At 33.2% G+C, this 23033-nt stretch overlaps 1 protein-coding gene and 1 long non-coding RNA gene across 2 annotated transcripts; both read right to left on the reverse strand.

Moving 5' to 3' along the window:
• Positions 1-1185: 1185 nt before the first annotated feature.
• LOC126720998 (disease resistance protein RGA2-like) lies at positions 1186-6285 on the reverse strand. The gene is made up of 4 exons (XM_050423940.1): positions 2404-6285; positions 2184-2317; positions 1999-2065; positions 1186-1785 (listed from the first exon to the last, which is right to left on the reverse strand). Exon 1 carries the CDS (start codon positions 6115-6117, stop codon positions 2407-2409), a length of 3711 nt encoding a protein of 1236 aa, XP_050279897.1. The 5' UTR covers positions 6118-6285; the 3' UTR covers positions 1186-1785; positions 1999-2065; positions 2184-2317; positions 2404-2406.
• A 15761-nt stretch (positions 6286-22046) lies between these two features.
• LOC126720999 (uncharacterized) lies at positions 22047-22669 on the reverse strand. The gene is made up of 2 exons (XR_007653767.1): positions 22474-22669; positions 22047-22320 (listed from the first exon to the last, which is right to left on the reverse strand). It is a non-coding gene; the product is annotated as an uncharacterized LOC126720999 (long non-coding RNA).
• Between the last annotated feature and the right edge of the window lie 364 nt (positions 22670-23033).

Below are 23033 nucleotides of genomic sequence, written 5' to 3' on the forward strand. Positions count from 1 at the left end.
AAAATAATTTTATGCAGAATACTAGAAATAGTTTATACAGAAAATAGTGAACAATTTTCATGAGAAAACAATGAACAGTTTTACTTAATGCAGAAAATAGTTTTACTTAGTGAACAGTTCTACATTCAACTAATTCGAACTTTTTTACAAATTCAAATTTTTCGAGGCATTTACCATTAGGTGATTTATATGAATCATTCATTTTTTTTTCATGGAGTTTGTCCATTATTCATATGGTTACATATTTTAAAAAACACAAAAACCATTTAAGTGCAATAATTGCGCCAATGCTAAAAATAGTTTATGCAGAAAACAGTGAACAATATTACTTAATGCAAAAAAAAAATTTTATGAATGCAGTAAGCAAATTTGAATATACAGTAAACATGATGTGTTGAGAGCAAATTTTATTAACGTAGAAACAGATTTTATCAATGCAGAACAACAAATTTGATTATTGTGAAATTTAAACATGAAAAAGCATTCAGATTTGGTTTTTAAATTTAGAAAACACGATTTGACTAAGTGTTTTATGAGAAAACAGCGAACAATTTCTTAAATAGTGAACAGAAAATAATATACGCATAAAAGAGAGTAAACAATTTTTTAAATAATGTTGAACAGAAAATAATTTTATGCAGAATACTAGAAATAGTTTGTGCAGAAAACAGTTAACAATTTTTATGAGAAAACAGTGAACAGTTTTAATTAATGCAAAAAATAGATTTTATGCAGTAAGCAGATTTGAATATACAGTAAATATGATGTGCAGAGAGAAAATTTTATTAATGTAGAAACAGATTTTATCAATGTAGAAAAATATATTTGATTATTGTGAAATTCAAATATGAAAAAGCATTCAGATTTAGTGTTTAAATTTAGAAAAAATGATTTCACTAGGTGTTTTATGAGAAAACAGTTAACAGAAAATAATTTATGTAAAAAAGAGAGAACAATTTCTTAAATAATGCTGAACATAAAATAATTTCATGCAAAATCATAGAAATTGTTTATACAAAAAACAGTGAATAATTTTTATGAGAAAACAATGAACAATTTTAATTAATGTAGAAATTAAAATCTCTATATTTTACAATGCTTTTATTTAAATAAATAAAAAAAATAAAAAAAAAGCTACTTATTTTTATCTTTATGTTTATTTGTTGATTATCCCCAGACAAAAAAAATAAAAAAAATTACACAGTACTCGAGTTTGGTAAACTCGAGTACCATAGAAATAAAATTTTCTGCATTTTATTTATAAAAGGTACTCGAGCCTGGTATACTCGAGTATTGTGTTGCATGGTACTCAAGTTTACCAAGCTTGAGTACCACATAATTTTTTTTAATTGCACAAATTCCAACTCAACAGTGCCACGGTGGTAGAACTGATGAGGAACTCGAGTTCTAGAAAAAGTGGTAGTTTGCCATGTATTTTCGAAACAGTGTTTTTTTGCTAAAAATTTCTAAAAGATGTGATATTTGGCTATTTTGGCCCCAATTTTTGTGAATAACTTCAAGAAAGTGGATATGTCATGAAAGACAAGCTGTCACAAGCAGATCATTGAGTATTTGAAGCTCAAAAAAAAAAAAAAAAATTTAATAGTAAAAGAGAGATAGACTCACCAGTGGAAGTCTGTTGGATGATCTAACATTCTATTTTCATTTAATATTGACAAACTTGGACCAGCGAGCTCTTTTTCCCGTGGCACGTCCTTACCTTCAATGGCGACAGTAAAATATCTGCAGTTTCCACCATATGTATGCTAATAAATGAATGGCTATCTAAAAACAGAGGGAAAAAATTTGAGGTTAGTGGTGACTTGGCAAGTTAGATTGTTAAATGTATTGCATTATAGATCTCATAAAGGCTTGTCCCAATTGAGTAACAGCCTAGTACCAACTCTAATCATACCAAATTAATTTTATAAGAAAACTATTGATTAACAATTTTTTTTTTCTTTTTTGTTTTATTGAGTAAAACTTAAGAAAACTTACCGGCTCTTATGAACTACCGTTAGCTCTGACAGTTGAGAATGGATTAGTTGATTGATTTTGCCTCCAGCTATACACAATAGAGATGTAAAAATAAGGATGAAAACGAGAAAGAGCAAGAATTTGGGGCAGAAATGAGATTATCATAGAAAAGAAGAAAAGATGATATAAGGTATAAGTAAACTTACAACTCAAGTTGCTTCCTCTTTAATAACATTAAAGCTGTGGACAAATCTGCGCAGCTACCTTTTGGTATTAAATAATTCCATAAGATTAATTACTTCTTCTCGTAATTAGGTGCAATTAAGAATATAGGGGAAAACTGAAGAAAGAAAAAGGAAGAAATTAGGGGCAATTAAGAAATTGGGAAAACTGAAGAAAGATGATTTGAGGTATGTGTAAACTTACCGCTCAATCTCTAAATCTGACATCTTGAATATGGGCAATTTTGGACCACTCTGCCCCGCTACCTCTTGCACATCTTTCCTTTAATTTGGGACATTTAATAATCAACAATGATTCTAATTTAGTGAGGTGTTGCATGGCTTGTGATGTGGGCAGATACATCAGCTTCTTGCAGAGTCGAAGTTTCAATAATTGAAGAGAAGAAAAGTTGCACAACCACTCAGGCAAAGCTTCCAGTCCATCAAAGCTGCCAATGCACAGATGTTTAAGGTAAGTGAAGCATTGTATTTCATCCGGGAGAGAGTTAAGTTTCTCCCACCCAACCAATATTAGTCTATCAAGAGACGTGTGCAAGTGTTTGATGGAACTGAGACTGGGGAACGCATCCAACTCTTCACAAAACCTACCAATCATCAAAGACTTTAAGCGGGTGACGCATTTTAACTCATCTGGCAGACACGTTAACTTTTTGCAACCGACAATGCATAGATGGGTGAGAGAATGTAATTCTCTTAGATCTGGAATTGATTTCAGATTAGAACAATCAAAAATTTGTAAATCCATAAGAGAATGCAATTCTCTTAGTTCTGGAATTGATATCAGATTTGGACACTCTATAATCAATTTTGAAAGAGACGTGCAGGATTGTAACCCAGTTGGTAGAACCTCATCACCACATGATATCGTCAAACTTCGGAGACGGGACCCTGCTCCTTGTAGACTTGGAAAGGATCTCAAATTAGGACAATCACTTACTTCAAATGTCTCAAGAGAAGGAAAGGTTACATCTCCTATTATGATTGATTGGAGAGAGGTTGCATCTTCATGCGGCGAGATGGACACCAAATCAAAACAATTATCTATGCATATAGACATGAGACTCCTATTATTCTGGAATAACTGCTCTCGCAAACAAACAAGTTCTGAAATATGCGAAATTCCGAGGGAGGCGAGTGTGGAAAGCTTGCTAATAATCCTTTCAAATGCCGTGCTTTTGATACCAGAAATCCGTAACTCCTTAAGAGTTGGAAAATGATATGGAGCACTTGTCAATTGGCCACATGATTTAATGGTCAACTCCTCAAGACAAGGAAACACCGTTTCTATTGTTGTCAACTCCAACACGTCCTTCCATTCCACTAGGTTGGGCAACTTCGCCAAAACAAGTATTTTCAAAGCTGGGAACACCACTTTTCTGCAACTACCACCACCACTATTACTTGATCTCTCACCACTATAATTAATGTAAAATTCTGTTCCTATGCATGTCACATTATCCATTCCCTCTATTTCAAGAACCTTGAGATGAAGTAAATGCCCAAGTGTAGGAATCTTGTTGCACTTGTCACAGTTTTTAAGACGAATTTCCAACAGGTGGTCCAAAAGAAACCCATCACTATAGTTATCACGTGCCAATATCCATGAAGGCAACTTCTCACCCCTAAAATTTTTTATATCTAAGCTTTTCAAATGTTGGTGAGGTCGAAGGCCTTCCAGTACATCCTCATCATTATTGTTGCCTTCTCTTTCACTACTCCAATGGAATCCCAATTTGTGCACTCCTGTCTTTCCCATTAAATTTGCAGTTTTGGCTTCTTCTTTATCTCTCACATGCTCCAAATTGTAGATACATAATCCTCCTCTGAGTTGGCTTAAGCATCCCACTTCTTTAATTCGATGACCATCATCTTGACCAACGACAAAGAAAGACAATGTTTGAAGGCAAGTCAAATTGCCTATATTGATTGGCAATTGTTTTATGTACTTATGGCTAATGTTAATATGTCTCAAGTTAGTCAAATTTTGTAGATCATTTGGGAGCTCTTCAAGAAGATGACAATACTTGATTATTAGAGCCTGTAAGTTGTAGAGCTTGGTAACAGAATTAGGTAATGCTTTGATGTTGGTTCGCTCGATGCAGAGAAGCCTCAAATGTCTAAACTCACCAATTGACTTGGGCAACTCGTCTACATGTCGTCCGAATAAAGTTAGACCACGTACACATTTTACAACCAGTAAACTGTTGCCAAGATTAGCATGAATAGAAAAAATTGTGCGCAATCTACCCATGTCATTGCTAGATAGTGAGATTGTTGGTGTTGTTTGGTCATTGTATATAAGAGATAAACGTCGAATATGAGACATATCAGTGTCACCCCCCACTATGCCCTCTACATGCAAGGTTTCCCATTTTGAAATTGAGAGGGCAAGATCGTGTATAAGATCATGCATCTTGCAACTTATAATATCACCATAGTTGTCCCTTTCTATATCTTGGAATAAGGAATTCCCCAATAAAATATCGAAATACTCAAAACCAATATCCTCCATTGAAAAATGTCTTTGAGATGGTTGAAGGAACCCTTCAGCCATCCAATGTTGAACTAGTTCTTCCCTTCCCATGGCATAATCTTTAGGAAAAATTGCACAATATGCGAAACACTTTTTTAGAGATGGTGGATAAAGATGATCGAAGCTTAATTTTAGTATTGATAAGATACATTCATTATCATCTTGGGAATTCCAAACCATACTCTTTTGAATTTTCAACCATTCACTTTCCTCAATCTTCCAAGACATCGAGCCTCCTATAACCTTTGCAACTAATGGAATCCCATGACATCTTTTAGCTATCTCCATTCCAATATCCTCCAATTCTTGTGTTAATGGAATTCTTTCTTTTGTAGATACTCTGTTCTTGATTATTTCCCAACATTCTTTGTTTAATAAGTTTTTCATGTTATGTTTGGGAAGTGTTCGCATGATTTCTGCTACTTTGTCACTACGGGTTGTTACAATAATATTATTTCCAATATTTGGATTAATTCCTAACAAGCTCTCCTTTAAAGTATCCCATTCATGAGAATCTTCATTCCATACATCATCAAGTACAAGAAGATATCTTTTACCATGTAACTTTTCTTTAAGGCTTTCATATATTGCATTCTTATTCTCTAATGTACATGAGCTATGGGTAAGAGATTCAAGAATCTGGCTCAAGATCCTTTTATTACTGAAATTATCAGAGACACATACCCATATTTTTTCATTAAAATGTTTCTGTACTAGCTCATTATTATACACTTGTTTTGCTAAAGTTGTCTTTCCCAAACCTGCCATTCCTACAATTGGAATGACCGAGAGTTGTTGACTGACGGCATTAAGCAACAACTTTACTATTTCTGAGGCATCATGTTCCCTTCCCACAACTTCTGAAGGATCAAGAGAGGAGTCTGTCTCTCGCTCTCGGTTTGGGATCATCTCAAGATTTGCATTTAATGGTCCTGCTCTAGTAAATTCATATTTATTTGCCTCATCAATAATCGTTCTTAGCGATTCATGAATATTCTTAACTTTGTTGGCCATCTTGAAACGGAATGCAATGGGGTTTGAAACGGAAAAGAAGAAGCATACCTTTCTCTTCATTTGGTTTCGGATCTCTACCTTTCTCCGGAGAATCTCATAAGCAAGGTCATCCAGCACATCATCAGCATCATAAGAAACGTCTTTAAGCCTCCGCAGCCAAAGCCTCACTTGCTCTTCCCTCACTTGCCTTCTCTCTGCATCAGCCAGCACAGCTTGAATCGTGGTTAACGAATCACGAAGCCTTTTCAGATCCTCCTTGAAGCCCCATGCAAGGCCGATCTGCTCAGTAGCAAGTGAAATCAGCTTGCCTACGATTTCCTCAGCAACAACACTCAGGATATTCTCAGCCATCTTTGGTTTGGTTCTGTGATAACAAGCTCTCAGGATATTCACAGAAATAAGCTCTCGGTATTTGGAAACAGTAGAAGAATTGTGAATTCAGAGAATAACAGAAACAATAATATCTAAAACGTGGGACTGGGTTCGCTGGGTGAGAAGAAAAAGGAAGAAGTGTGTGGTTGGGGTAGGTGGACAGTCATTTTATAGTGATAAGAGTCATACAACACTTACATTGAAATAAATATAATAGATGAATAATTCTTTTAATATTTTTTTGGTAAAAATTCTTTTAATATATAACATTACCTAAATATATATATATATATATATATATATACACACACAATAATAATAAATGAACTTTAGGGTCCGTTTGGATTGAACTTATTGTTGCTGAAAACTGAAAATACTGTAACAAAATAATTTTTAAATGTGTAAATAGTACCGTGAGACCCATTTTTAATATTTTTTAATATATAAACAGTGTATGTACAGTGTATGAACAGTACATACACTGTTCATAACAGTATATTTTGTCTCCCAAAGTCAACAAATGCGGGCAAAAAAAAAAAAAAAAAAAAAAAAAAACAAAGGAAAACGCAACACTAAAACGTGGACGCAGGATTCCTTGGAATCCAAACGCCCTCATATATGTGTGAGTGTGTGTCTAATACTAATTGTGTGTATTATTTTTTATTATGTTATTTGTGTGAATTGTGATGTATGTGAATGTGTGTTGTGTACTACAAATATAATATAATTTAATAGTTAGAAAATACGGAGGGTTTGTTACATGTGTCTATATTATTATCAAGTTATAATAACTTTTTATTATAAAGTTAGTGATTCAAGAATCAAAAATAGTAAAATTAGTAATTGTTTAAGCATTTTATTAGTTATGTAGATACTTAATGTATTATTTATGTATGGATGAATGTGGATGTGTGCACCAATTTAATACGGTGACAATGGGTTGAGTTTTGTCATTTAATTTAAAATATTTTTTTATAAAAAAAATGACAAATAAATAATGACAACTTCATAAAAATTAAAAATGTTATACAAACTTAATAAAATAAAATGGTCACACTTACCAACATTAACAATAAATAATGACAATTGATAATAAACTATCTTGTAATAATTTTAAAATATGAAAACTCAAAAGAAAATTATAAAACTTCTTATATTTGTGTTTTTTTTTTCTTCGAGAATTCAATATATTCAAATTCTTTTTTTTATTATTAAATTTTGTTTAGTTTAAGTTTCTTAATGACTCCCTTGAACCCAAAAAAAAAAAAAAAAAAAGACTGAATATATTAGCTATGTTGTAAAGATATTACTAAAGATTAAAAATACATGTATTTCAAGATCTATCTAACAAATCAACAGAATCAGAGGTGACAAATGTTTATAGCCTTGTAAAGAATTAAAGTTAATGGTAATGTGCCATAGACGGCATCCCTGAGTTAATCCAATAAAGTTAATGGCTGATGTTGAAGCGTAGCAAAAATGTTGCCTACAGACACCAATCAATACAAAATTGGCAAATAGCCACCAATTTTTGTGGTCGCCAAGGAGATAGCTGTCATGATTGTGCTCATCCTATGCATTTTTGAAGTAGGTTTCATCACAACTGACGCTAGGGTTGAGAGTTCTGAAATCAAGACCATTTCATACACGACTGAATCAAACGGCAGTGACTCTTGACTTGCCAACATGGTAAGGCAACATCTTTTAAAAATAATTCACAACTCAAAATAACAAAGTTATATTTTTTTTTGCTGAATAACAAAGTTATATTAAGAGGGCGTTTGGATTCCAAGGAATCCTGCGTCCACGTTTTAGTGTTGTGTTTTTTTTTTTTTTTTTTTCTTTTGCCCGCATTTGTTGACTTTGGGAGACAAAATATACTGTTATGAACAGTGTATGTACTGTTCATACACTGTACATACACTGTTTATATATTAAAAAATATTAAAAATGGGTCCCACGGTACTATTTACACATTTAAAAATTATTTTGCTACAGTGTTTTTAGTTTTCAGTTTCAGCAATAATAAGTTCAATCCAAACGGACCCATAATATAAATTTATAATAAAGAGAGATACCTACGACTTACAAACATTCTCTTTTTACTTTTAGAGAGACCTGTGATCTATGTTGTTGTTTGATTTTGGGCTGGGCTAATAGTGGTTAGGGTGTGCAAAATTTAAGTCAGAGTGTACAAACATATCTTCAGGGGTAAATTATCCTAGTAAAAAAAAATTTATATGTGCAATTTAAAAAAAAAAAAAAAAAATCAAGTCAGGGGGTTCAATTGAACCCCTTGAGCATAAAGTAACACCGCCCATGTATCAAAGCCTTGACTTATCCTGGTCTGGTGATTGACGTATGAGACGGTAGCAATTTCGATGACAGAAAACTTAGCAAGTATAATGTGACGTATAGCTAGCACTCACAAATATCTTTGCTAGGGTGCTGTCATTGGAGCATAGAAACAATAGAGATAACTATCGTGGAAACAAAACTCACAAGCAACCTATTGGTAAGCAAATTTCATATAGGCCTTATAAAAGAATTGCAAGTTTTAATGGTTATTTTTATAAAGAAGATTTTCTTGATTGGTTACTTGATCTAGATGATTTATTTGACTTTGAGAATATTTATTATGAGAGAAAGTTGGGCTTGCTTTGTATGAACTTAGTGAGTATGCTTTATGTTAGTGGGAACAAGTACAATCTGATAGAATCCGACAAGGTAAAGAAAAAATTTGCTCATGGCCAAGGAAGAAAAAGATGCTTGCTATCAAATTTTATCCTTTGTATTGTGAAGAAATCTTGTCGTATACAATACATGATTATTATTGGCCAAGAAATTCACACTTAAATTATTTTAAAGAGCCATATATTCCACCATTAAGAGAAGAATTACATGTTGAAGAAAATACTTTTCTTGAAGAATATGTAGAAGTCAAAGAAGAAAATACAGAGATTTTTTAGGAAATTAATGAAGGCTTTGTTATAGAAGAAGAACCTGAAATCAAGACTATGGAGGGGATTAATAAAGACCCTATTATAGAGAAAGATCTTGAGGTTAGAGACCATTAAAGAAGGAATTATATAAGAAGTTGTTAACGATCTCAATGAAGTCAAGTTAGATGATTCAACGTTGAAGCTCCTATTATTTTGGTGGGAGAGGCTGAAACAAAGTTTATTGATTTTATTGGGGTGGAAAAATTTGATTTGGTCATTGACTCTTATTTGATGAATATTTTCAATTGCATGAAGATCAAGGGACAAGAAATTCAAGTTACCTAATTGATGACTTTCAAGTTTGGTAAGAATACAAGGAAGATGAAGTATTCAAAGTATTCGTTCTCTTGTCACAGAAGATTTCAAATTTCAACCATCAACTCAAGGACGAGTTTGTTTCAAGTGGAGGGATCTAATGTAGGACAGAATATACAATTTAATTTTTATAATTATTTAAATTTTGATATTTTTACTTAAAAAATGTTATTTTAGGTTTAGATGATTTATTTCCTTGTTTTTAGGTGTTTTTATTGTTTTTTAGGTTAAATTTGATTCCTATTATGGTTAGGTATTAATTAGGAGTTATTTTAAAATATATTTTCTTGTTTTTCAAGTTTCATGGGGCCCTTAAATAGGCTCCTAAGTCTGTACACATTTTTTTAACAATTATTCAATCAATAAAATTCAGACTTTTGTCTTTTTATTTTCAAGTAGGTTTCGAACCCTTCTCCTTGTGGATTCAAGGAACCCTCATGTGTTCTGCTTCTTGATGCTTCCGCATCCCACACCAGCTAATGAAAACAGAAGGAAAATAGAGATATTCAACGAGAATAAACCTTTTTCCTATTTTTAATACTAGTCTAATTGTTAAGAGTTTTACTTGTTGTTGATGATGGCATGAGGAATGAGGGTGCTTAGGCAGCATTGGGCCAATCACTTGGTTTCATGTTTTCTCAACACACTCATGGCTCCTCATGCCAGACTAGCGATGCTCCTAAGAGCTCTTTAAGGGGGACCTACCTAATCTCCTTACTCAAGTTGCTTCGATGAGCAGGATGAGGGGACAGCATGTGGAGACACCTTGCTCCACATGATGCCCCAAGGCCATAGCAGAAAAGGGCCATGGTGGATAGAGATGGATTTTGGATGACGAGCAGCAGTAGGTGGTGCTGACCCTATGTGGTAGTGCATGACATTGGTGGCTTAGTTGTTGGGTTCTTGTGTATGGGCTTGGTGGCTTGAGTGCAAGGTAGGGTTGGGCTACTGTGATGATCAAATGTTGTGTGCAAAGCATTGGGCTAGTGGGGGATGGATGAATGCATGGACAAGTGCTAGTGGGCTGATGGAAGTTACTTTGTGTGTTGCATGTGGGCATGTTATGTGGGCTGTAGTGCTGATGGGAGGCCTTGAGCATGGGCCAAACCTCCCAAAATGTGTGAAAACATGTTGTGTGGGCTGTTAGAGGATGGGTAGAGGATCCATGGTCTGCTAAGACATGGGTTGTGCATGTGCAATGGCAGTTACCAAGCAGTTCCTAGCTTTCCTAATGATCAGACCTATTGTGTAAGGGCTAGAAATGTGGAGAGCAGACCAAGTTAACATCAGTTGAAGGTGTCTTAAGTCAGAACACAAGTGGCAGATTGTCCAAGACCTAGGTAGTAACTGTCATAGTAGTTAATTCTGTGTATTTAATCCTAAGGCTGTTAGGGGTGTCAACGGCGAAGTGTATTTGGCCTTGGAAATTTTTTTTGTAATTCTCTAGGCTTGTAAAAGGGTTTCCTTTGTATTTGAGATTAAGTAATAAAGGTTGGGGGTGGGTTCCTTATAAATATTGTGTGTGATGTGTGTGTATACGTCCCTATATAATCTATTTTAAGTGTTATTGCAATATATGTGTGGTGTTGGCTGAGACTAAGTCAGGGACTTAGAGCCATCACAGGTAGAAAATTGAGTGAAAAATTTGACCATGTGACACTAATATACCTAGCAATAATTATGTTGATGTATTCATTTAACTCTTAAAGTACGTGAACGTGGCCCTCAAGACAATTGTGCCTGAAATATATTCTCATTAATTGGAGCATGTTTTTTTGAAGTTGGATCATAAAATTAAAAAAATGCTACTACATAAAACTTATAAACTTATGTGTCAACGAATATGATTGGTAAAGTTCAACTAGCTTATAGATGAATATTTTTTTGAATTGCCTTTTTGTAATTATTGACATATTAATTTGTAAATTCAATATAGTAAAAGTTGTAGTACTTGTGGTCGTAGGATTAGTATAAAATTATATGGTTTTAAAAATGGGAACAATCAAAAAACTAAAAACAAGTCCAATTCTTGGTTTTTATTTATTAAACTAACAGCTTTTTCAACCACCCTGTTTTCCCAATTTTTTCCAAACTGGTTTTTTGTCCAGCAATTTTTTTTTTTTTTTTTTTTTTGAGAAACAAACATACACACACAAAAGAAAGGGAAAATGGTTCTAATACAAAGGCACATCACAACTCCACTCAAAAGCCATAGTTATATCCAACAATTTGGTACTATATTTCAAACCATGTAAAATTAATCACATACTTTACATTTTTTATACAAATGTATGTATTCAATTTCTAGCTATAGACACTAGTGTAGTGTTAACTGTTAATCTGTTATGTGGTTTAGACTTTAACTTAAGAGACATACATATTTGGGGTTCAATTGAAAATTTAACCAATACCTCTATGCAAACTAATGGAATACCTTAAACCGAACAGTACAAGAATTGATATGGGCCGATTTCATCCATCCATCCATCCAAGAGCAAATGATTTGATTCCCAATATCTAGTCCCCAAAGATATATTCTCATTTCTCATATTAATTTGCTCACGTGGTTTTTGATATTACTAACGTGGGTGATAAGATTTTCTATGCTTCTGGAAGCCACCGCCAAGTAATGGTTATGTTTAAGTTTTGTTCTTAATGGCAAATTTGAACAGAAAAAGGATAGAGGAGAGTAAAATAGAGTCGACTAGAAATTTGTATATATATATATATATATATATATATCCCACTGCAATCCCGGCCTCTGAAAAAGAAAATCCCGCACAACATTGAACCCCTCCCCCACACGTATCGACTGTCAATAAATCCCAACCACTACAAGCTCAACAACTGAAACACTCCCAAGACAAAACTGTTGCCACTGACACCATCACCAGCAACCCAATCAACCTCTAGCGACAGTCGTTACAACTTGAACCCATCATTCACTCACAATCGCGCATATTATAAAAGGGCGATTTACCGTGTCCTTAAATGTTCTCCAAATTAGAGAAGGATGATTTACTGTGTACTTGAATGTGTGATTGACGGTGGCTTGAGTTTACGATTGATTCTGACTGTGAGAATGACTGTATCCTGAATGTGCATTTTATAATGAAAATGCAAAAAACGAATTGTTTGGCTTTGCGATTTGTAAGAAATTACTATTTTAAAAATGCAAAAGAATCGTGTTTTATAAGAAAAATGTGAAAAACTAAGTGTTTGGATTTACAATTTGTAAGAAATTGCGATTTTTAAAAATGCAAAAGAATCGCATTTAGATTTCAAAGCTCGTAGCTACTTGGTTGAAAACGCTGGTTTTGACGGAAAATGAAACGAAATTTTTAGCTGTGATTTATCGTAAATAAATCCACCAATCTCTACAATAACATTGCTAGAATCAGTGAAAAAGAGAAGGCTCGAAAAGGAGAAGTAAGGTGAAGGTGAGGTTGCAATTGCTGATTACTCGTCAACACAAGACGAGAGAGATGGCAATCGCAATGGGATCAATCCAATGGGTTAGTGCACCAAAGATGCAGATTTGCAATTGGTTGGAAGCGAGTGAAGGTAGATCTCGTGTCGCCCACGACGGCATCCTCCTCATCCGCTGTCTCCCGTTGGACGTCCTTTACCGAAGCCTCGCTCATAGCCACTGCAGATCTCCTCCTGCTCCACCACGCTCAACCATGGTTATTGGAAATTATAGATTGGTATTTTTTTTGGCTAAACACTCTGTATTGGGATTTGATTTCATATCGTGGTGTTGCTGGGTGTTGGGTGTTGTTAGTTAGTGTTTGGAAAATAATGAAGTGTAAGAATTCAAAGAAAATAAAAGAAAGTAAGGATTTTTTTTTAGTAAAAAATTATTATTTTTTCTTTTAATTAATCTTTTCAGAAATTTTGTGTCTCACATGGATTTTGTTATTATTAAAATGCTTATGTAGCTTTTCAATATTTAACTATTTGGTGAAAATTTTGTGAAACTGTTGTGTTAATAGCATTATTCTTAAAATATTTAATTTTGTAAGAAATAAAAAAATGTTTTAAATTTTTACTCATTTGTTAAAAAAATAAAAATAAAAATTTCTCGGACATTGGCTTACTTTGGCATTGACAACGGAATAAAGTTGTTTTTCGCTACACTTTTCTTTATTGATAAAAAATTACACTAATTTTTGTTTGGTCAAGAAAACAAATGTTTAAATACCAGTTAGTACCGGTGTACCGTTTCGAAATTATCACTAATTTATTTATATATATATATATATATATATAACAATAATAAACTTCAAGCTTAGCTAACAAATCAAAAACAACAATGATTCAGCCAAATATTAATAATAATAATAATAATACTGATCAAAATAATAATAATAATAATAATAATATAAACTATTTTCTTTTAGATCAATGGCACATCATGGCACTGATATATGGGACTCAATAGTTGAAATTTGAAGTTGAAACTGACCTTCACGTGGGTTAAGGCAATAGACTGACAGACGCACAAAAAAAGGAGGAAAAATAAAAAAGAAATAGAAAAGTTAAAATGAACTAAAATAGAAGACAGAACAGAAGGCATCTGGGTGAGAGAGCGAAGAGAAAGAAAAAGGAGAGAGGAGGAGCTCGCCGAAACCTGGGAATGATAACTTATAACTGTCAACATGGAGCAGAAATGGTGGCGACAACGTTGACGTGAGCAGCAGTAAGTTACCAAGAGCATCTCCAATGGTACAAAAAACTCTCTATAATAGAGAGTGAGAGCAAAAAAAGAGGTTCCAACAGCCTCTCTATCCCTCAATTTTTTTTTTGCTAATAAACAGTAGCTCATCAACTCTGATGAGCTACGGTTCATTTTTCAAAACTTTTTTTCTATTATAATAATTAGGTGTAGAATAAAAAAATATTGAAAGATGTATAGTTGTTAAAAAAATAATAAATAATAAATGAAGAAATAATATTTAAATGAGATAAAAAATGAGATAAAGAGTCTGTTAGAAAGTGTATTTAAAAAAGTGGGTAGATAAATGTAAAAGTCACAGTTTATTCTCCAAACAGTACAAAAATTTGCTGAGTCTGCTGGAGATGCTCTAAGAGAGGGCTTTTTACATTTGTGTTTTATTAAATGTATGATTAGTTATTTGACAATAATGCATGATTAGTTATTTAATTTTATTTGTTTATGCATTTAATTGTTGTTGTCTTACAAATGTATAAACTATTAATAAGTTTTTAGACTATTGTAAAATATAGTTGTATCGTATACTAAATTATATGGAAGTGGTATGCAAAGAAAAAAAAAAATTTAGTCATTTTATTTTTTACTTCCCAACCCACAATAAATTCCTAACTCCGCCAATGCTAATTTCCCTAGAAAAAAATCTTAGAGCCATCACTATCAACCACAATTAGAACATGACATGTATTCCGTCACGTGCAATGCACATAACTCAATTAATTAGTTGGATTAAGTGAGTTATATGCATTGCACATTGTAGGACACATATTATGTTCTTATTGGTGGTTGAAACATATTTGGAGTCAAACTTTATTTGTATAGACGTATACAAGTAAGTGTAAAATAGATTTGAAAAAAAGTAAAATGAATTGGAAACATCTTTCCCCGAGTCTTTTGGCTGAATATTGCTAAATCCGAAATTTATTTGCGTTATAGGTACTGTTCCAACTTATTTAGGGAAATGAGGAAAGAGAGTGAATTTCGGCAACGGTGTTATCGAAATTCAACAAAAGTATGAGAGAGAAAGAGGAAAAGCGGGAGAGAGAAAATTTTGAATTTTAGCAACGATATTACTGAAATTCCTACTACCCAAATTGCCTGCCCGAGTGTGTCCTGTGTGCTCGAAGTGCGAAGTGCTCAAAAAAAGAAAAAACCAATTGCAGCAATGCCATTTTCGAAATAGGGAAAAAAAAATTGTGGCAATTGTGGCAATGCCATTGCCGACAATGGGAGGGAAAAAAAAAAGTGGTGGCCGAAATCTGGGGAGTAATTAAAAAAAAAAGTGTTACGTCCACAATATTTTCTCAACAAATCACAAGTGATTAGTTATTATTAGTTCAAATTTGAATTTAACACTGAGATTACTTTTTTAATCCAACAATAACAACTTGCCACTTAAAATTTGTTGTAAAAATATTGTAAAAATTTTGTACACTTATCATTTCTTAAAAAAAAAAAAAAAAAAAAAGGAATGAAATTGTGGCAATGGCATTGCCGAAATAGGTGAAAATTTTTTTTGTCAATTGTCGCAATGCCATTGCCGAAAATGGGAGGGGATAAAAATAGTGGTTGCCGAAATATAGGGAGGAATTAAAAAAAAAGTGTTACGTTCATAATATTTTTACAACATTTTCATAACAAATCACAGGTGATTAGTTATTATTAGTTCAAATTTGAATTTAACACTGAGATTAGTTTTTTAATCCAACAATAACAACCTGCCGCTTAAAATTTGTTGTAAAAATAGTGTGCACTTATCATTTCTTTTAAAAAAAAAATAAAGAATGGAATTGTGGCAATGGCAATTTTTTTTTTTTTTTTTTTTTTTTTTTTTTTTGCAATTGTGGTAATGCCATTGCCGAAAATGTGAGGGGAAAAAATGGAATGGCATTGCCGAATTTTTTTTTTTTTTGTGTGGCAATTGTGGCAATGCCATTGCCAAAAATGGGAGGGGAAAAAAATGGAATGGAATTGTGGCAATGGCATTGCCGAAATGGGAGAAAAAATTTGTGAGGGGAAAAAATTGGAATGGAATTGTGGCAATGGCATTGTCGAAATAGGTGAAATTTTTTTTTGGCAATTGTGGCAATACCATTGCTGAAAATGTGAGGAAAAAAAAAGGAAGGGAATTGTGGCAATGGTATTGCCAAAATAGGTGAAATTTTTTTTTTTTGGTAATTGTGGCAATGCCATTGCCGAAAATGGGAGGGAAAAAAAATTGGAATGAAATTGTGACAATGGCATTGCCGAAATAGGTGAAATTTTTTTTTGGCAATTGTGGCAACGCCATTGCCGAAAATGGGAGGAAAAAAAAATTTGTGGTTGCCGAAATCTAGGGAGGAATTAAAAAAAAAAAAAAAAAGTGTTACATTCACAATATTTTTATAACATTTTCACAACAAATCATGGGTGATTAGTTATTATTAGTTCAAATTTGAATTTAACACTGAGATTACTTTTTTAATCCAACAATAACAACTTGCCACTTAAAATTTGTTGTAAAAATATTGCTGAAATAGGTGAAATTTTTCTTTGGTAATTGTGGCAATGCCATTGCCGAAAATGGGAGGGAAAAAAAATTGGAATGAAATTGTGGCAATAGCATTGCTGAAATAGGTGAATTTTTTTTTTTTTTTTGGCAATTGTGGCAATGCCATTGCCGAAAATGGGAGGGAAAAAAAATAGTGGTTGCCAAAATCTGGGGAGGAATTAAAAAAAAAAAGTGTTACGTTCACAATATTTTTACAACATTTTCATAACAAATCACAGGTGATTAGTTATTATTAGTTCAAATTTGAATTTAACACTGAGATTACTTTTTTAATCAAATAATAACAACCTGCCACTTAAAATTTGTTGTAAAAATTGTGTGCACTTATCATTTCTCAAAATAAAATAAAATTGTGGAATGGATTTGTGGCATTGGCATTGCCGAAATAGGAGGGAAAAAAAATTGTTTCAATTGGTTTGTGGCAATGCCATTGCCGAAATAGAGGGGAAAAAATGTGGCAATGAATTTGTGGCAATGGCATTGTCGAAATAGGAGAAAAAAAAAATTTTGGTTGCAATTGGTTTGTGGCAATGGCATTACCGAAATAGAGGAGAGAGATATAAAAAAAAGTACGCATATTCTTATTCTTTCTTTCAGTATTTTTTTGACCGAAACAGTTTGGTTTGTCATGTTCTTTTATGGTAAAAGTGGCCTACGAAACAGATAAGGATAGATTCAAGTACAATGAGTACATTGAATCTTATTCTAAAGTGCACACTGTAAACAAAAACAAAAAAAAGTACATAGATTCTTATTAAAAAAAATTAATTGATGTGCACGGTGTAAACAAGCAATACAAAGAAAGTATATAGATTCTTACATTAGAAAAGAAAAAAATGATTGATGTGCACACTGTAAACCCAAAAAAGTAAAGAAAGTACATAGATTTTTACAACACGAAAGAAAAAACTGATTGATGTGCACGCTGTAAACAAAAAAAAAAAAAAAAAAAAAAAAAAAAAAAAAAAGCAAAGAAAAAAAAAAAAATATTAAATGCACGCTGTGAACAAAAAAAAAAGCAAAGAAAGTAAACAAAAAAAAAAAAAACAAAAAAAAAAAAAACAAAGAGTCAATCAATTAATCACCTTAACTCCTCATCTCATCTGGTTTGTGGCAATGGCATTGCCGAAATAGAGGAGAGAGATATAAAAAAAAAGTTCGGATATTCTTATTCTTTCAGTATTTTTTTGACCGAAGCAGTTTGGTTTGTCATGTTCTTTTATGGTAAAAGCACCCTATAAGGATTGATTCAAGCACAATGAGTACATTGATTCTTATTCTAAAGTACACGCTATAAACAAAAACAAAAAAAAGTACATAAATTCTTATAGAAGAAAAAAATGATTAATATGTATGCTGTAAACAAAAAAACAAAGGAAGTATATAGATTCTTACAATAGGAAAGAAAAAAATGATGGATGTGCACATTGTAAACCTAAAAATCCAAAGAAAGTACATAAATTCTTACAATATGGAAGAAAAAAATGATTGATGTGCACGCTGTAAAACAAAAAGAACAAAGAAATTGAGATTTTTGCAGAGATTCTTTGTAGTGAATATATGTTTATAGTTAAGTAATTTATTTGTACTAGAGTGTCCTATCTGTGTTGTGTTGTATTTGGTCAATTGTGTATCTTATTATACAGTATAAAATCTAAGAATTTAACTGATATAAAACTTGCATCCTATTTAAACAGCACTAATGTCACTGAAATTTCCACGGTTCTTATTTTCTACTCTTTTTCTCCTATAAATTCCATCAACCTTCTTCTCCACTCTTATTCCCCTCATAATTTTACCAATCATTTTCAAATCATGCGTGCCATACATTCTACAAACAACTATAAGTAACAACACTTGCAAATATCTATTCGTTCATTATCTCTTAGAAGGTGAGTTATATTTTTTAAGTAGTTACTTTTCTTTTTATAATATTCATGTTGATATGTTTTAAGGGCATAGCTAAGCATGAAAATCTTGTTTTTGTTAAATTATTTGTTCATGCAAATCTTGTTTTTGTATTATGTGCTTTGCAACATGAACTGATTTGTATGATATGTTTTAAATTATTTGTCCATGAATTCTTGCCTAGATTTCAAAATTGACATATATTTCCTTAAAGAAATACTTAGTTTGTTAGCCTATAATATACACGTATGCTATAAGAAAACCAAAAAAAAAAAAAAGGTTAGTATACGTTCATAAACCTTAATAAAAAATAATTTAATACTATTATTATCAGTGAATATTTTTAATGGATTACCTTCCTGTATTGCATTGTAATGATTGTGTAGTATTAATTTATTAATACTATTATTATGTTTTAGTGTAGATGGCAAAAAAGTTGTTCATTTTTCTCATCCATTCCGTTGGAATAATTAAACATGGAGAAAATAGGGTTTATTACTAAGGGTCACCTCCTTCTATGCTTCCATTAAGCCGGGGTGTTACATATGAAGATTTATGTGATGGAGTAGCATCCACGCTTCATATAAACAGAGAAGATTCAAAATTGACTATTTGGTATAGATTTCCTTTTCAATGTCATCCACATCCTGTGACTTACCAGCAAGTTTTGGTAGAAGATGATAATAGTGTCAATGCAATATTCGATATGTTAGACCGCCAATATGAATTTGTAGGTGCAGAGTTATACGTGGGTGTAAAGCCTATAAGAAGCCACCGATATGTTTTTCCCATTCGATATGCCAACGAAGAATCGAGTGCATCGTTTAGTTATTCACATGGCAGGCACTTCCATGATCCATATGCCACTCATACTGGTCATTATTCTCAAGATGCGGCTCATTCCCCAATCAACATTTGCAGTGTTGACTATCATGCTCCATATACCCATGTTGCAACTGAGGACCAACATATTCCTTCTCGGCCAATGAACAACGGTGATGCTAACTATGATAATCCAACTGAGCATGTCACACAAAAGACCACTTGTTTTGAGTTTGAAGCTCAGTATGACCAAATTGCCACTCAGAGAGCTGTTAATGATCCCAATGATACACATCACATAGTTGCTACTACTAAAAATGCGGTCCATACATTATCAAACCAAAATGCATAGTTGTTTCCATCAAAATATGGTGGAGCATTGAGTGATTGAGACTGATCTATCTCAATGGGGTCAAGGATCGCACTAAGGTAATTAAATCACAACAAGTGTACCCGCTCTGATACCAATTGAAAGTTTAATTAGCGTATAAAAACACCAATGAACGTTTAGACCCCCAAAATCAAAATTACCAACTTAAGCTTATAAACAAACAATATATGCGCGGAATATGAATATAAGCTAAACCCAAATTGGTAAAATATTCTAAACCATAATTAATCACAAACACAGCAGCAATTAAATGATAAAGAGTAAAGGAAGAGAGATGCAAGCACAAAGATAACACGACGATGTGTTATTGAAGATGAATTGAAGTACTCGGCGAAAAACCTCTCCGCTGCCCTCCAAGTGGTCAATAATCCACTAGAGAATAAAGTTGGGATACATGAATAGTAGAAGACCCTCCAAGCCTAATCTACCCAATACACCTAAGCCCTCCAAGCTTCTTGATCCAATAGGATTACGCTGAACCTTGTCTTCTCTAGCTTACCGGATCCCATAATAGCCCATTGCATCAACCAAAATGAATTGGTCTCTTCTGAACTGCTTCCCAAGCACCAAAATACCTCCTCACTGATATGGGTATGGTGAGATAAGAATTTGGCTAAATGTACCTCTCAAAGATATGTCAATGGAGAGAGTAAGAGTAGAGGAATTTGGAGAATCAAATGATGAAGATTGTGGATGAGTCAATCTTGTTTTTCTCTAGGGTTTCTTGCTCAAAATTCTCTCTGGAAACTCTCTACATTTCGTGGGTATAAGGTATTTATAGTAGGGTGTATGAGGAATGTGAAAGGTCAGTTTTCAACAAACAGAGCATTCTGGCGACTCGAGCTCGTGACTGGAATGAGTTGTGAGTTTGAGTCGCAAGCTAACTGCCTGGCCAAACTGGAAATTTTGTCTTGTAGTGCTCCAGCTGTCGTGACCCTTCAGCTCCCTCTGCGTGCTTCTCACGTGTGCCATTCTAGCGACTTACCAGTCGCGAGATCCTGTCGCGAGATTCCCTTGAATTGCACACTTCTTGAGATTTCTTCACATTTTCTCACACACTACCCTTACATAATTCCCACCTAAATACAGGGTATCTAACTGCTAAATTACAAGCAAATGTGGCACGGAATAAGGCCAACACATGATTGAATAAATGCAACCTTACAGTTTATAAGATTAAAAATTGAAAACCTAGCTAAAAAGGTTAGATTTTAAAAATGTATATAGAATTTTATTTGCTTATAATTATTTTGCTTACTTGAGTGATATATATATATATATATATATTGCATGGGCACCAAATGGAGACTTTGCTAAAGTGATGGGTAATGAGTGTAGCCAGAATACTACTGTGGACATTCATATACAATCAACTTAAGAAAGGGACACTGAAATAACTCAATTGAAGAATGGAGTGGCTACTTTGAAAGAGAAAATTACTCATTCTAAGCGAATGACCCAGATGGATAGTATGCTTCAACAAATGCAAAATCATTATGCTTCATAATTTAGTTCAGTATTAAATTTTAATGTTTTATTTATAAATATATTTGATGTTTACATTTTTTTTTGTTATAGTTAGTATTGTTGTGTTATTCCATATGGTTTTTATATGAATTTATAAACTAATCATAATTTTTATTTAGGGTGGTGCTACTTCGAATCAACAATCTCCAACTCCCTAAATATCATCAATTGCATCCCATCAATCACTACAAAAAAAAGGTTCTATGGCCGCGTTTTTAAAACGTGGCTATATGTCAAAAAAACGTGGCTATAGCCTATAGCTGCGTTTTTTTAGGCCACGCTTACTAGCGTGGCTTAAAACCTGTGACTATAGGACTCACGGTCCTATGGCCACACTTTTTAACCGCGGCCCAAGACCGGGTCCTATAGCCGCGTTTAAAACGCGGCCTAAGGTTGTGGTCTTGGGCCGCGTTTAAAATGCGGCCTAAGGTTGTGGTCTTGGGCTGCGTTTTAAACGCGGCCCAAGGTTTAACCTTAGGCCACGTTTAAAACGCGGCTATATACCCTTAAATTTTTTTTAAAAAAAAAAAAAAACTTTGATTACCAAAAATTAATTTTCGGTAATCAAAAGTTTTTTTTTTTAAATTAAAATTAAAATTTTTAAAATTAATACTTTCAAACTTTAAAATTTCAAAGAAAAAGAAAAAGAAAAAGCAATTGATCAAAGAACATAATTAATTGAATAAAAAAACTATAAATAAATGTAACAACACCGTCGCCTCCGTAACCACCTCCGCCACGGCTGTAGCCTCCGCCACCACCGTCGCCTCCGTTATCGCGAGACTAAGCCTCGTTGACTGTGATGTTGCGGCCGTCAAGGTTCTGGCCGTTCATTCCTTCGATCGCGTCCCTCATTGACTTCTCGTTGCTGAAGGTGACGAATCCGAATCCTCTAGATCTACTGGTTTCACAAAATATAGTCGTTGATGATCTGAAAACAACAAAAACCACAACAACAAAGAGAAAACACAACAGATCTAGTCAGATCCACATCCAAAAATCATCAAACTAAGCAAAAAAATAAAAACTAACAAAACCGATCGATCTTCGCTTTTTTTTGAAACAAAGCTGAAGATGAACGTACCGATTTGTGCGAGTAATAAAAAAATCAGTTTATAGTAACAGAGAATCAAGTAACAGAGAAACAGAGCGTCTGTGTAGAGAAGAAAAGAAAAGAATGAGGGTGAGGGCGTGAGGCGGCTGAAGTTAAATGTAAAGAGTAGGGTTTTTTTTTTATGTTTTAAGTTGATGTATAAAACGACGTAGTTTTGAAGGAGAGAAAAAAATAAAATTAATAAAGCGTTTTAAGCAAGGCTCGAACTTGGGCCAAGTATAGTAACACACGTGTCTTACCACTAGACTAGTGGTACACATCCTGAAACATTTTGCACATATAAATATTTAATATATACTGGTTGGTTTGATAGAAACATAAAAAATGAAAAAAAAAACAGCTGTTCAGAAGATTCGAACCTGGGACATGAGGTAGAATCACACTCGTGCTTAGCACCAAGGCAAAATACATTTTATAAATATACTTTACCTATATAAATATATATAGTCTATATAATAATAATAATAATAATGTAAATATCTTTTTAATACTACAAATTAATGAGTATAATTTAATAATTAATAAGAGTT

This window comes from Quercus robur, chromosome 4 (assembly GCF_932294415.1).
Source record: "Quercus robur chromosome 4, dhQueRobu3.1, whole genome shotgun sequence".
Taxonomy (NCBI): domain Eukaryota; kingdom Viridiplantae; phylum Streptophyta; class Magnoliopsida; order Fagales; family Fagaceae; genus Quercus; species Quercus robur.

Bases quoted from the DNA above. Each gene is read 5' to 3' on its own strand.
- LOC126720998 (XM_050423940.1), bottom strand. From the start codon at position 6,117: ATGGCTGAGAATATCCTGAGTGTTGTTGCTGAGGAAATCGTAGGCAAG.